This window comes from Homarus americanus, unplaced genomic scaffold (genome assembly GCF_018991925.1).
Source record: "Homarus americanus isolate GMGI-L3 unplaced genomic scaffold, GMGI_Hamer_2.0 scaffold25467, whole genome shotgun sequence".
Lineage (NCBI taxonomy): Eukaryota > Metazoa > Arthropoda > Malacostraca > Decapoda > Nephropidae > Homarus > Homarus americanus.
The window spans coordinates 6,852,600-6,868,417 of record NW_024732867.1 but is presented as its reverse complement, the minus strand read 5'-3'; the positions used below and the strand labels follow the sequence as shown (position 1 = coordinate 6,868,417).

The following is a 15,818-nucleotide window of genomic DNA, read 5'->3' as shown; positions in this document are numbered from 1 at the left end:
GCCAATAAAGCCGAAAATACTGACCAGGTAAATGCTACTGGGTGGATAAACAAGCGTAAACCACTATAACCATAAAGGCGAGAATCGTACGTGGGTAGACTATAGTAAGACCCTTATCTATCTCTCTGGAAAGTTGTTTATGATATTTGAGTTTCAGGAAAAAGATTTATTGAACCCTATTGTTATCGAGTGAATATTTGTGGGGAAAAGGAGAAAATTATCGCATTTTAATACCAAATTTGTTCTTCGCTTTCTTATATAACAGCTAAAATAATAATAGTTTTAATAATATCACTTAATAACGTAATTGAGGCATTTAGCGTTCAGTTAAGTGTGTCAGTCCAGTCCTTGTTCGTTTAATACTTGGACATAAACTAGCCCAGGTTGTTATGGATATTTATATTGTGTGTAATTAAAAGTTACTTAATAATCAGTAGTTTGTAAGGTAGTTCACGGGAATTATGGTCCGCCTTTGTCTCTATCAAGTTCAATAGGAGAAAAATATTAAATACGGTAATTAATATGTGACGGAGGGGGAGGGGGTAATTATTGACGGTAATTAATATGTGACGGAGGGGGTAATTATTGACGGTAATTAATATGTGACGGAGGGGGAGGGGGTAATTATTGACGGTAATTAATATGTGACGGAGGGAGGGTAATTATTGACAAGTACTAATATGCGACGGAGGGGGAGGGGGTAATTATTGACGGTAATTAATATGCGACGGAGGGGGAGGGGGTAATTATTGACGGTAATTAATATGCGACGGAGGGGGAGGGGGTAATTATTGACGGTAATTAATATGTGACGGAGGAGACATGAGCCATTGTTCGTAATACAAGGAGGTATTGTATTTTCATCAGTTACCCCGGAATTTATTTCATTTTCTTTGGACGTCAAGTTTGTGTCCGTTTTCTGTGGTGTAATAATCTTTAACTTCAGAGTAAAATATTACATCAAGAGAAAGATTCAGGCGCTCGCTAATATTATATAAATAAATAAGTGAAGTAACTACAGCAATAATGATCAAATTTACTATTGTTATTATTAAATGAACAAAAACATCAAGAATATTAGAGTTTTCGGCTTGGCTAACGTAGGAAGTCACAGTGTAATTGAGTAAAATATATATCAATTATAATATACTGAAGCACAAGTGTCTTTCAGTAGTAACTATATCACGTTAGCTTCCTCCGTCGTCTCTCTCTCTCTCTCTCTCTCTCTCTCTCTCTCTCTCTCTTCTCCCCATCATCTTTTTTATGCCTCCCCTTATTATTTTCTGCCTCCTCCTTTCCTTTCTCCCCCCCCCTTCCACCCCTCTTCCTCATCTGTCCTTTCCTCCTCCTTCCTCCTTCCTTCTCTTCCCCTCTCCTTATCCTCCTCTTCCTTCAGCCTCGTCCTCCTCTCCCTTCTCCTCTCATTCCCCCATTCTCTTCCCTCTCCCTCCTTCTCCTTGGCCCCTTCCTCCACCTTTCCTTTCTTCCTCCTGCTTCCCGTACTCCCTCCTGCTTCTCCCTCTCTCCCACCCCTCCTTGACCTTCTACCTCGCCCCTCCTCCCCACTCTCCTGACCTTCACACCTTGCCCCTCCCCACTCTGAATCTCACCTGCCCCCTCCCTCCCTCTCCCTCCCTGTCTGGGATAATGTCGTGTGGGAGGAAGGCTGACCTGCACAGTCTGTGTTGATGCTTCACCTCGTTCCTGGTCTCCAACCTCGCCTGCCTTCCTCCCACTATCTGTGCTCTCCCCCAGCCTCCCTAACCTCTCCAGTCACTCATGTATCCTCCCCGCAAGCCCACACACTCTTCCCGCCCCTCTCCTCTTCACCCTCACTCCCCATCTTTCCTCCCACCTCAAGCCAGTCAAGCTCCCCAACTGACAGCCATCCCCCACTACCACAACCCGGTCCTCTCTCCTCCCCATCTCCCCAGCTTCAACCACCACAGCTCCCCACCACAGTCCTCTTCCTCCCTCATACCCAACACCCCAAGTCGACGCCTCCTTCACGAGACACTCTCCTCCCCATCACCCCATTCTGGCTACTCCGGCAGTCATCACCACGTCTTCTCCCCAACAATCCACGTTTCCACCACACCCACCCGTTCTGTCTTGTCTTCCCCGATCGTACCCCGCCCTCTCCCGCCCACCACGCCCTTACACCACCCACCCACCCCACCTCCCCACCCTCCCACACCTCTCCCCAATCCATCTGTTCTTCCTCCTCTCCCAACCTTTCACCCTCTACCACTTCAGGCTTCTCCAACACCGGCCTTTCCTTCCTCCATCAACTCTCCCACATTGACGGTGCTGGGCCCTCTCCCTCCCACATTCCCACCCCTCCCTCTCACTGTGACCTCTCCTCACACTCCTCTTCCTCCACTTCAGCCCAGTCATCCTTCCCCTCCCACCACCACCACCTCGTAAAATCACCAACGTCCCGACTCTCTCTAAATTGCCGTTCCCTGCCTGTCCTCCCCACCAGCGCCTCAACCTCCTCCTCGCCTATGGTAAAGTTGGTCGTCAAGAACTAAAACAACTTTATTATTCTCCGCCAAGACAAACACGGAAGATGGTCAACAAAAACAATCAGTCAGTCTTTACATGAAAACTATGAACTCGGTTATATACGGATGTGATCACTAGTAGAAAATGAAGAGAAAATTGTGAAGCCAAACACTAAACGTCGACTTGATAAAAACAAAAGATAGTTAACGTACAGATTATCAACGTGTGATGTGGCGACTGAGAAACAAAAAAGTAGTTTATTTTCGGGAACAGATAAACAGAAAGGAAAAATTATTGGTGTTTAATTTACATGGTGAGAGACACAATACGACACATATCAAGAAAAATATCAACAAATAATTGGATGAGAGAAATTAACCTGGATTGACAGTACGTGTGTGTGTATGTATGTGTCCACCCTCTAGTGTTACCCCGTGTTGTTTATCAAATGTTTCTCCCATTGTTTACATTGGTGATGAGTTTTTCCTGTTGTGTGGTTTACGTAGTTGTGTCTTGTCATATGTATCGTCAGCTACTGTTGTATAGACTTTGGTTTTCTGTTTTTTATACAATAGATCTACAAAGTTGTTTCACCTTATGTGCAGTCAGTCACTCCAAAAGGTATCTCTATGATTTTGCATCGAGATAATATGACACAACGAACGAAGGATTTTGACAACCCTACCGAGACAACAGGAGTTACATTGTTCATTTAGAAATTCATCGATCACCTCCGTAAAGATACTTTTTGGCGTGACTCTACATCCGGGGTCAGAAGTTTGCTCCCTACCATACTGAAGTAGCATCGACCTCTAATGAGATGACACAACGCACCAGATGACAGTAAATTAGACTCATTTCTGTGATTCTTCTTCACTCAGCGAACCTTTGACCACCGCGGCTGTACCTGTGACTCATCTTTACTCAGCGAACCTTTGACCACCGCGGCTGTACCTGTGACTCATCTTTACTCAGCGAACCTTTGACCACCGCGGCTGTACCTGTGACTCATCTTTACTCAGCGAACCTTTGACCACCGCGGCTGTACCTGTGACTCATCTTTTCATGAACCTTTGACCACCGCGGCTGTACCGTCGTGTGATATCACTCTCGTGTTTACAATCTGTGGCTGGAACTCCTACTCGTCCTGTTGATGATATTACGGGTGAATCTTCCTTGTGTTTGTGTACTGTTGACCTGTCTTTGTTATGGCAGGTGTGTACTGTTGACCTGTCTTTGTTATGGCAGGTGTGTACTGTTGACCTGTCTTTGTTATGGCAGGTGTGTACTGTTGACCTGTCTTTGTTATGGCAGGTGTGTACTGTTGACCTGTCTTTGTTATGGCAGGTGTGTACTGTTGACCTGTCTTTGTTATGGCAGGTGTGTACTGTTGACCTGTCTTTGTTATGGCAGGTGTGTACCTGTCTTTGTTATGGCAGGTGTGTACTGTTGACCTGTCTTTGTTATGGCAGGTGTGTACTGTTGACCTGTCTTTGTTATGGCAGGTGTGTACTGTTGACCTGTCTTTGTTATGGCAGGTGTGTACTGTTGACCTGTCTTTGTTATGGCAGGTGTGTACTGTTGACCTGTCTTTGTTATGGCAGGTGTGTACTGTTGACCTGTCTTTGTTATGGCAGGTGTGTACTGTTGACCTGTCTTTGTTATGCAGGTACTGTTGACCTGTCTTTGTTATGGGTGTGTACTGTTGACCTGTCTTTGTTATGGCAGGTGTGTACTGTTATAGTAGGTGTGTACGTGTAGTACTGGCGCCGTGTTCCATCCTTGTGTCGTTCTCTATATAAGTGTAAAATTTCTATTAGTTTTGTGTTTACAGAGGTGATATGTTTACAATGGTGCTGCTGCTCTCCATACCATATTTACAATGACGTTATGTTCTCCTTAGTAACTAGAACCTAACCTAACCTGAAGTAGGACTGTTGGCCAGGTGAGGAAGGTATGAGGGGTCAAGTGAGGAGGAATGATGGGCCAAGTGAGGAGGAATGATGGGCAAGTGAGGGGAGGAATGATGGGTCAAGTGAGGGAGGAATGATGGGTCAAGTGAGGGAGGAATGATGGGTCAAGTGATGATGGGTCAAGTGAGGAGAATGATGGGTCAAGTGAGTGATTGGCCAGGTGAGGAAGGTATGAGGGGTCAAGTGAGGGAGGAATGATGGGTCAAGTGAGGGAGGAATGATGGGTCAAGTGAGGGAGGAATGATGGGTCAAGTGAGGGAGGAATGATGGCCAAGTGAGAGAGGAATGATGGGTCAAGTGAGGGAGGAATGATGGAGTCCAGTGAGGAGGAATGATGGAGTCAAGTGAGAGAATGATGGGTCAGTGAGGGAGGAATGATGGCCAAGTGAGGGAGAATGATGGGTCAAGTGAGGAGGAATGATGATGGCCAAGTGAGGGAGGAATGATGGGTCAAGTGAGGGAGGAATGATGGCCAAGTGAGGGGAGGAATGATGGCCAAGTGAGGGAGGAATGATGGCTGAAGCAGGGAGGAATGATGGGTCAAGTGAGGGGAGGAATGATGGGCCAAGTGAGGGAGGAATGATGGGTCAAGTGAGGGAGGAATGATGGGTCAAGTGAGGGAGGAATGATGGGTCAAGTGAGGGAGGAATGATGGGTCAAGTGAGGGAGGAATGATGGGTCAAGTGAGGGGGGAGGAATGATGGGTCAAGTGAGGGAGGAATGATGGCAAGTGAGGGGAGGAATGATGGGTCAAGTGGGGAGGAATGATGGGTCAAGTGAGGAGGAATGATGTAGTGAGGAGGAATGATGACCAAGTGAGGAAGGGGCCAAGAGTGCCAAGGTGAGGGAAGGAATAGAGTGCCAGATGAGGAAGGAATAGGTGCCAGATGAGGAAGGAATGAGTGCCAGGTAGGGAAGGAATGGGGGTGCCAGATGAGGAAGGAATGGGGGTGCCCAGATGAGGAAGGAATGAGTGCCAGGTGAGGAGGAATGAGTGCCAGATGAGAAGGAATGAGTGCCAAGTGAGGAGGAATGAGTGCCAGGGAGGAATGAGTGCCAGATGAGGGGAGGAATGAGCCAGATGAGAGGAATGAGTGCCAGGTGAGGAAGGAATGAGTGCCAGGTGAGGAAGGAATGAGTGCCAGGAGCCATGCTAAAGGTTGGGGTAAAGTCCTTGGCATTTATATCGCCTCGGATATGACCTTTGATGACTGAATGTTTTATACCTAACTCTATCTCACAGCCTGGGAGAGAGAGAGAGAGAGAGAGAGAGAGAGAGAGAGACGTAAACAAAACACAGGCAAGTAGAACCATCCATCCATCCATCCACTTCTATCCAGTTGCTAGGGTAAGAAAGACTCGGGGAGGGAAGGGGTGGAGAGGGAGGGATGGGGCAGGAAAGAAGTGAAAGGAAGAAAGGAGGATGAGAGGGAGAGGAGAGGGAGGTAATGAGGGAAGGAGAGAAACAAAGAGGAAGCGAAAAGCGTTCCACTGGTGAGAGGTTTTAAGGAATATTATATGAGGTGACGGAGGAGGAGGAGGAGGAGAGGAGGAGGAGGAGGAGGAGGTGGTGGGGGCGATGGTGGTGGAGGAGGAGGAGGAGGAGGAGGAGGAGGAGGAGGAGATGATGGTGGAGGAGGAGGAGGAGAAGGTGGCGGGGGGGGAGGTCCTGCAGGCGTGACATTTCCACTGTATAATATCAATAAGAGGTGACCACTGGGTGTACTATAACGTGTTGTGAATCATAACCAGAGTAATAATAAAGGTTGTGGACATAGTAATGATTGTACTCGTGATAACAATAACAACAATGATGCAGATGAACAAGATAATAATAACGACAACTCTCTCCCTCACTACTCTCTCCCTCACTACTCTCTCCCTCACTACTCTCTCCCTCACTACTCTCTCCCTCACCACACTCCTCCATTATCTCTTGTTTTTTCCTCATCTCTCTCTCTCTCTCTCTCTCTCTCTCTCTCTCTCTCTCTCTCTCTCTCTCATATTTTTACCTCTTCCTCTGTTTACTCACACATATTCACACTCACCTCCTCCCCATTCCTCCATTCCTCCCCATTCCTCCCTTCCTCCCTATTCCTCCCTTCTTCCACTCACCTGATGAGACGAAACGAAAGGAGGAAATAGGAAGAGCTGATGAATACAGTGAGTGAGGAAGAAACAGCAAGAATACAGTGATAAAGTTTACATAGATCAGTGTACACCAGAAAATACAGTCATGACAGGCTTGGTTATTACGTACATGAGTGAAGTGGCAGTGTACACGTAAGGTGGTATACACGGGTTAAGAAACAGTCATGCCAGGTCAAGTTAATACGTACAGCACATGAGAGTTAAGTGTCAATGTACACATAAGCTGGTGTACATGAAACAAAAGTTAAAATCATTACAGCTCAGTAATACGCACACAGCAGAGATAGATTAGTGTATACATAATGTAGTGTACGTCAGGAAGAAAAACGTTCATGACTCTTCTAATGAATCCATACATGACACCAGCGCATGAGTGTACACATTGATAGCAAGTAGATGTAAGTAGACATAACGAAGTGTACATGGAACGAAAAAAGCTCATATTATCACACACACACACACACACACACACTATAATGGGTCATCAAGGCTTCTTTTAACTGATATAATTGAAGGATATTTGAAGGATTTTATTCATATATATATATATATATATATATATATATATATATATATATATATATATATATATATATATATATATATATATATATATATAAATACCTTCGTTCATCTTACACGTCGATGTTTTCAGTCAGAATTATTTCCTTACGGACTTCTTCCCTTTGCTCTGTCACTCACTGAAATATTTGTGTCTTGAGGTACTGATGATAACAGTGTCTTATGGGGCGACTATAACTTATCCTGGTAGTTGTTGTTCAAATTAACAAGAAAAAGTTACGATCAACCGTATCAATTATATGTATTCCTGTGTACATTAATCTATATTTGGGAGATCGTTAAATACAATCATGATTTTCACAAAACAACAACTGCCCAAATTACAGAATAAAATAGACTCATCATGTAAACACCAGTACTTATGTGTAACCGACCAATGTAACCAAACCCGACCAAAGGGAGAGGAGAGAGAGAGCTGGGCGTCAGGGAAGGGCAGGGAGCGTTTCAACCTCGCTCTTGAGACTGTGAAGCGCTTCCTCAGTCGCCTCGTGAGGAGAGTCTCAGCTGCACGGTGAGTATACCTAGTGAGGGGAAGAGGAGAAAGAGTGATAGAGGGGGAAGAATGAGTGTGAAATAAATAAAACAGTAACAGAGACTGAAACAAGTAGAGACAGACCGGTAGAAGAAGCAGAAGATAGTAAGATTGACAGAAAGAGACAGGCAGACTGAGACAGACAGACTGAGACAGACAGACTGAGGCAGACAGACAGAGTTATTATCTTGCACACACCCAATCGAGCTGGGAATGCTGTACAGATGCCGTAGCTACTTCACTCCTGAGCAATGTTCAAGTAGATAAGGGATTCATTCGTCCTAACTTGGAGTACTGCTCTCATATCTGGGGTGGCTCTCCAACTGTTAGATAGGGTGGAATCAAAGGCATTTCGTCTTATTAACTCTCCTCCTTTAGTTGATAATCTCTCCTCCCTTTCTCTTCGCCACAATGTTGCTTCACTCTCTCTCTTTTACAGGTACTTTAACGGGCAATGTTCGGTGGATTTGGCATCCTGTGTACCGCCGGCAAGGCCGTTTCTCTGTGGATGTCGGTTACACTAGAATAACTCGTTATCGTACATCCTTCTTTCCTCACACAGCCAAACTGTGGAATGTTCTGCCTCCTCCTGTGTTTCCATACTTATGCAATCTGTCTCACTTTAAAAAGTTGGTTTTCCGGCATCTTCGCGGTGTAGATTAATACAACCTTTTCCTTTTCTATTTTTTATTTCTTTTTACTCTTATTTCCCCCTCCCCTCCCCCTAGGCCTTAGTGGGTCGATGACGTGTGCCCGGAAGGCTCACTAACGGCCGCCTTACAACACATCACAGTTCTCCTACAGCAAGAGTCATCAGTTGTTCTGGGCCACTTTATTACACGTGGCAGCCATCGGCGTGACGTACTGACAGACAGAGTGTAAATATCTCAACAAAAACATTTAACGACGCATTCTAAGCTATTACTTTGTTCTGTTTATATACCAAACTCCCCCCCTTACACACACACACACACACACACACAACATGGCCCGTACCGCAGGATAAAGGACTCCCTGCATAAGAGCCTCTGACCACCTCCCGCATCTTGGTAATCCCTCCTCCTCCCTCCCTCCGATGGACATTATTTTGGTAATTCTATTAAGGTGTTGTTGACCCCTTGACTACCCCACCTTGTGTGTGTTGACCCCTTGACTACCCCGCCTTGTGTGTGTGTGTGTGTGTGTGTTGACCCCTTGACTGCCCCGCCTTGTGTGTGTTCGTTCGTTATATTATAGATTGTGGTGTTAGGAGGGCTATAGTATAATATTTCTAGGTATAGGGTGGTAGTACGATATAAAAGTACAGTATATAAGACCTGGAGTATAACTAACCTTAACCATATCTAATTGAATTTTAACCAATCTAACTTAACCTAACTTAACCTAACTTAACCTAATATAACTGATCTTTGTATGTCTTTTACTCTCTCTCTCTCTCTCTCTCTCTCTCTCTCCTTACCTCTCTCTCTCGCTGTCTTTGTTTCTGTCTCTTTGCCTGTCTGTCTGTCTCTGCCTCACTCTCTCTCTCTCTCTCTAATAAAACCATGAAACACAATTACTAAGGCTATTTTTTCTTTTCTGTTCTCTTTCTTTCTCACAGCGGAATCCCCTTACTGGTGCGGCAGAGAAGCAACGGGGCAGGCGGGGCTATGGTCGGGGCATCACGGGGCCGTCGGAACAGCACAGTAGGAGGCCCCAGACGACAGCTCTCCCGACGCGTCTCTCGGAGGGAGTCACGTAGAGGCTCCAAGAGTCGCCGACGGAGCTCTGTCCATCCGCCTGTCCACATACCGAACAAGGATGGTGAGTGTTGAGAGGGATGCTGGTTAAGAGGGATGTTGGTTGAGAGGGATGTTGGTTGAGAGGGATGTTGGTTGAGAGGGATGTTGGTTGAGAGGGAGAGATTGGGAAGGAGAGAAGGAAAAGTAGTAGAGGTCTGGTGAGGGGTAAGTGTCTAGGCTTGGGGGGTAAATGAGGAAGAAGAGAAAGGTATGGAGAAAGTAGGAGAGAAAGTTATGGAGAAAGTAGGAGAGAAAGTTGTGAAGAAAGTAGGAGAGAAAGTTATAAAGAAAGTAGTGAGGATCTGGTGAGGTGAAAGCGGTGAGAAATTATGGGTAAATTAACCTTACCTGACTAATTAATATGAATAAAAAAACAAATTAATATACACATTAAATATTAGCTCTCTCTCTCTCTCTCTCTCTCTCTCTCTCTCTCTCTCTCTCTCTCTCTCTCTCATTATCTCAATATCGTCCTCTCTTTCACCTTCTTCAGGAGAACCGAGCGAAGATGACAAGGAAGAGAAACCCAAGAACCCCATCAGGAGACTGTCTCGGATGCTCTCCAACGCTGGTCCGGCCCTCGTCAGACGCGTCTCCAAGCTCAGGAGAAAAAGCCTTGCACGTAAGTAAACAAAGAGTCTCTTGTTTTCCTTGGCGTTAGCGGGAGGCTGGGAACGCTATGGAAGAACTCTGTGTATAATTCGACTAAATCTCGACTGATCTGAAATTACCAGGTTATTTTTTTTTCTTAATGGGATCGATGTTTCGCTGAGGCTGTTAACCTCCAGCTGAAAGAAAACAAAACTAATATTATAAAGTTTAGTAATCCCCATCCAGCCATACAGTCTGTGACCGATAGTGTGTGTCCGTAAATTCAGTAGAGAAGACGCCAGGTGGCCATAATTTACTGTTACTACTAAGGTCGACGTAAATTTGTCATCGCTAGAGAGCTAGTCATATACATCACCGCTAGGGGGCTGAAGTTAACTATCACCGCTAGGGGGCTGAAGTTTACTCTGTCACCGCTAGGGGGCTGAAGTTTACTCTGTCACCGCTAGGGGGCTGAAGTTTACTCTATCACCGCTAGGGGCTGAAGTTAACTATCACCTCTAGGAGGCTGAAGTTTACTCTGTCACCGCTAGGGGGCTGAAGTTTACTCTGTTACCGCTAGGGGCTGAAGTTTACTATCACCGCTAGGAGGCTGAAGTTTACTCTGTCACCGCTAGGGGGCTGAAGTTTACTCTGTCACCGCTAGGGGGCTGAAGTTTACTCTGTCACTGCTAGGAGGCTGAAGTTTACTCTGTCACCGCTAGGGGGCTAAAGTTTACTCTGTCACCGCTAGGGGGCTGAAACTCATCAGGAAGCACAGCACTCGACGCAGACGCTGGCCAACAGAGCGCCTAGTATTACATAATTTATTAAGTTCGGTGTCTGGGTGACATTTGACAACGCTGTTCACATAAGACCTGATATATAAGTCATGAAGCAGTCCCTTGGTTTGTCGAGACTCGATAAAAATCAATGCTTTTCTTTTTCACTTGTGGTCAATGTTGTGATGTCATGGAGAATTTTAAGGCAGTCAAGGTGGGTAGGTTGTGAAGGCCTTTGGTTACGTTGTACAGGCCTTAAGGCAGGTTGTACAGGCCTTAAGGTAGGTTATGAAGGTGGTTGGGTAGGTTGTAATGTGTCTCGGCCTTATAATGAGAGTCTGACCAAATGTTAAAAATATTCAAATTGTTTAAAAGAGAAGAATGACATTATTATTATATTACTACAAAAAGTAATTTATTAATAAACAATAACCCGATGATGTTAAATGGAAAGATAAATATGTGCATCTTATTATTTATATGCACACACAGGCACACACACACACTGACACACACAGACACACACACACACACACCACTTGTAACCAAAACCTACCACGATAGCAGGATATAAATTAATTTCTAAAGTAGATATTTTTTTTATATTCTATGCGCAATATAATAATAAACCTTGGTCATATAATATCTCTTTTAAATATAGCGTGAGTTCCCGACACAATGGATCCCTTGTGTCGGATACTCTCAACGAGGGGACAGTATGATGATATCGGGGTGGCGCCTAGCATGTGTAACGACCGTACAGAAACGTCTTGTGTAAACCCTATACATTGCTTCACTTGTGTTGTATTCCTGGTAAACCTGATATACAGTAAACTACCATAATTCAACTAAATATTTTACCACACATTTCTTGTAGTAGATTGCACAGTTCCTTATTTAGGACTCAGTAACCTAAGACTCACCTGATTATTGAGACTATGTACACGGTGATGTCAATATAGTACTGTTTCCCCTACACAAAGTCGGAGAAACAGAAAACGGGTATTAAACTGCATGATAGAAAACGTAACCATCATCAATGTGTTGGTGTAACTTATGTGTTCCTCCCAGAGCAGCTTCCTCGTGTCTAATAAATGTTATATCTGTTTCAGTGGTTGAAGGAGGTAAGATTTGGCAACCAATATGAAACATTAAAGGTAGAGTACTATATTTTAATGTGGCAACGGAAACAAGTATTAAATGTTATATCTCAGCATGGGGATATATTTCAGCATGGTCACGTATACAATAGAAAGTGCATGATTATTTCCGTTTATATATATATATATTTTATCCATGTCTGTTTCCAAAGCCACAGTTGTTATAGGAAATTTTAATTATCGTAAGAGTTTATATAAATAAGTCACTGGGTATAAACCTCCTTCATCTGATCGTTCGTTTGTGTGTTGGAGTTGTCTAATGAGTCTTGCCCTCTTTTGCCTGTCATATGTACGTCTATTACTTAATACCTGCATTGTGCTATAACTTGTACATTTACTGCTGGTTTATATAAGTATATATATTAATTTATGGTCTAAGATAATAAGTGCTCTTAACTTAACCTAACCTAACCTATAGCAACTGATTGTAGTGACAAAATAATTGTAATAAAGACGAAAGGTTTTTCCTCTCGATAAAAACATCAGTGACTTAATCGAACAAGTAACTGTATTGATTGTGATAAAAGGAGAGATTTTCCATAAGATTTAGCAGTCAGAGAGGTGTTAATGTATGGTAATGACTGGGGTGGCCTGCAAGAGAAGACTCATTACGTGAAAGTCTACGGATGTAACTTGCCCACATTTCATTACTCTAATATTATTATTATTATTATTATTATTGTATTGTTATTATTGTATTGTTATTATTATTATTATTAGCCATTATTATTATTATTATATTATTATTATTATTATTATTATTATTATTATTATTATTATTATTATTATTATTATTATTATTATTATTATTATTATTATTATTATTATTATTATTATTATTATGATGCTCGTTCTATATCCTATGCATGAAGTTATTCCACTGAAGATAAATGTTAAATGTAATTGTTTGTTAATTAAGTTATCTGGGGTGATTGTTATAGCATCGGGTAGCGGCTGGTACGGAGTATTGTGTTGGGGGTGAAAAATAGGTCAGGTGTAGCGATACTGTTGAGTTTTTTGTGATGTTGTCGGTCATATTACATACACACATACACCTACATTGTGTAGGTTAGAGAGTGTGTGGGCGCGTGTGTGTGTGTGTGTGTGGGAGAACGTCCTGTGTGTGTGTGTGGGCATGTGACCTGTGTGTGTGTGTGTGTGTGTGTGGGTGGGCGTGTGTGTGTGTGGGCGCGTGTGTGTTTGTGTGTGTGTGTGGGCGCGTGTGTGTGTGTGTTTGTGTGTGTGACAGAAATAGACAGAAAGCAGTGATGAGAAACATAAAATAAACAAATAACTCGGTGGGTAAAACATGATCAATATTACGTGAGAAATTGAATTCTTATTAGAGTCATAAATACAAGTCATGTACTGGTGGGGCACTGTGATCCCATATATGGTAATACATCCAGAATGAGACCCACAAATAGTTATCTTTCACTAGGTATGACAGGGGGTTTAATGTGGGAAGAGGAGAGATGGTACAGGAAGATAGGGAGGGAATGAGGCAGTGATCACACACACACACACACAGACACACACAGACACACTGAACACACACACACACACACACACACACACACACACCTACACACACTAACACCAAGCTCTTATGGTAGCAAAAAAAAAAAAATAAGAACATCCTTCAGGGAGCCTAACGAGGGGTTCCTAAGGTATTTCACCCTGTCAGCCAATTAGGAAAAGGCTCGAGGGATCGTTAAGTACCTGCTGACTGTTTATGTTAACAAGCTGTTGATGATGTGATTTGGTTTATGTTGCTGTTTAGTGGGTAAGGTCTGTCTGTCTGTCTGTCTGTCTGTCTGTCTGTCTGTCTGTGTCTGTCTGTCTGTCTGTCTGTCTGTCTGTCTGTCTGTCTGTCTGTCTGACTGTCTGTCTATCTCTCTCCTCCTGTCTGTCTGTCTGTCTGTATCTGTCTATCCTGTCTGTCTATCTGTCTATCTGTCTATCTCTGTCTATCTGTCTGTCTGTCTGTCTGTCTCTGTCTGGCTCTGTCCTGTCTGTCCTATCTGCCTGTCTGCTCTGTATCTGTCTGTCTACTGTCTGTCTGACTGTCCATCTCTCTGTCTGTCTGTCTGTCTGTCTGTCTGTCTCTGTCTGTCTGTCTGTCTGTCTGTCTGTCTTTCTCTCTCTCTCTCAGAATCATGGTAGCAAAACAATATTAATATGGCAAACTTTACCTGTGCAAATTTGAGTTATTACCTGTGTGGACTTTTAATCATAGAAATTTGAAGGTGTGAGATGTGTGAAATTGGAAGTGTGCTAACATAACGAGCGACCAATTACCATATGTGCGAAAGTGTTAAGAGAATAATTGCAATTGAAAGTAGATCAGTGTTGAGTAATTGTGACTTAGATATGACAATTAATGAATGGGAGTGAATATGAGGCATTGTGAGTTAATGATTGTATGTATGAACGTATGTTAATATGAGTATGAATGAGTGATTGTGAGTAGTAATGATGTAATGTGAGTTAATGTAAATAGAAAATTAAATATAAATTGTTTTGATAAGTAACGAACTAGAGAAAACATACAAAAACAACAACAACAACAACATTTATAACACGAACCATAACATAAAAAAAAAAATAATCGTAAAATTTTAAACCTAATGCTTGGAACATATTGACGCCTTTAATATATACCAGGTGATGTAACTAGTGCAGAAAATATCGTTCAGTCGTGGCAATTTGTGTTCGAATGGTGATTAATTAGTTATGAAATGGCCAGTATTCACCTGCCATTACACCGAGTGGTTATTTTGACAAGAAATGAACCGTGTTGAATTATATCAGGATTCTCGCCTCGTCTTTATCAATTTATTGTGATTTATTATTATTCTCGTCTCGTCTTTATCATTTATTGTGATTTATTATTAATTGGTGTATTTTTATTATCATTTAATAAGTATTTTTCTGTCCTGTCATTCTCTCTGTCTCCTTATTTATACGTTCCGTTGTCTCCCTCTCTTTTCTCTCCTTCGCTTTCTCTGTCTGTTGGTCTGTTTGCCTGTCTGTCATGAAAATGTAACAAGTTGGCGAAATTTGGCTGAAAGTTATTAATTATCAACACGAAAGAAATAAAAAATTTTCACGTGTAAAATATTGTAATGTGTGTAGAGAGGAGACTGGCACTGTGTCGTACTGAGGAGACTGGCACTGTGTCGTATGGAGGGAGACTGGCACTGTGTCGTACTAAGGGGAGACTGGCACTGTGTCGTACTAAGGGGAGACTGGCACTGTGTCGTACTGAGGGAGACTGGCACTGATGTCGTACTAAGGGAGACTGGCACTGTGTCGTACTGAGGGAGACTGGCACTGTGTCGTACTGAGGAGACTGGCACTGTGTCGTACTGAGGGGCTGGCACTGTCGTACTAAGGGGAGACTGGCACTGTGTTGTACTGAGGGAGACTGGCACTGTGTCGTACTGAGGAGACTGGCACTGTGTCGTACTGAGAGACTGGCACTGTGTCGCTGAGGAACTGCACTGTTTCATTGAGGGAGGCTGGCACTGTGTCGTACTGAGGGAACTGGCAATGTTTCATTGAGGAGACTGGCACTGTGTCGTACTGAGGAGACTGGCACTGTGTCGTACTAAGGGGAGACTGGCACTGTGTCGTACTGAGGAGACTGGCACTGTGTCGTACTAAGGGGGACTGGCACTGTGTCGTACTGAGGGAACTGGCACTGTGTCGTACTGAGGGAGACTGGCACTGTGTCGTACTGAGGGAACTGCACTGTT

General features: G+C 43.5%; 1 protein-coding gene across 1 annotated transcript in view; it reads left to right on the top strand.

Moving 5' to 3' along the window:
* The window catches only part of LOC121869154, a 37,480-nt gene extending 25,436 nt beyond the window's left edge, over nucleotides 1-12,044 (top strand). Inside the window, exons 2-4 of the mRNA XM_042370341.1 lie at nucleotides 9,347-9,549; nucleotides 10,021-10,149; nucleotides 12,010-12,044. Coding sequence (XP_042226275.1) covers nucleotides 9,347-9,549; nucleotides 10,021-10,149; nucleotides 12,010-12,044 — 367 coding nt within the window. The remainder of the gene's footprint in view (nucleotides 1-9,346; nucleotides 9,550-10,020; nucleotides 10,150-12,009) is intronic.
* Nucleotides 12,045-15,818: the final 3,774 nt, after the last annotated feature.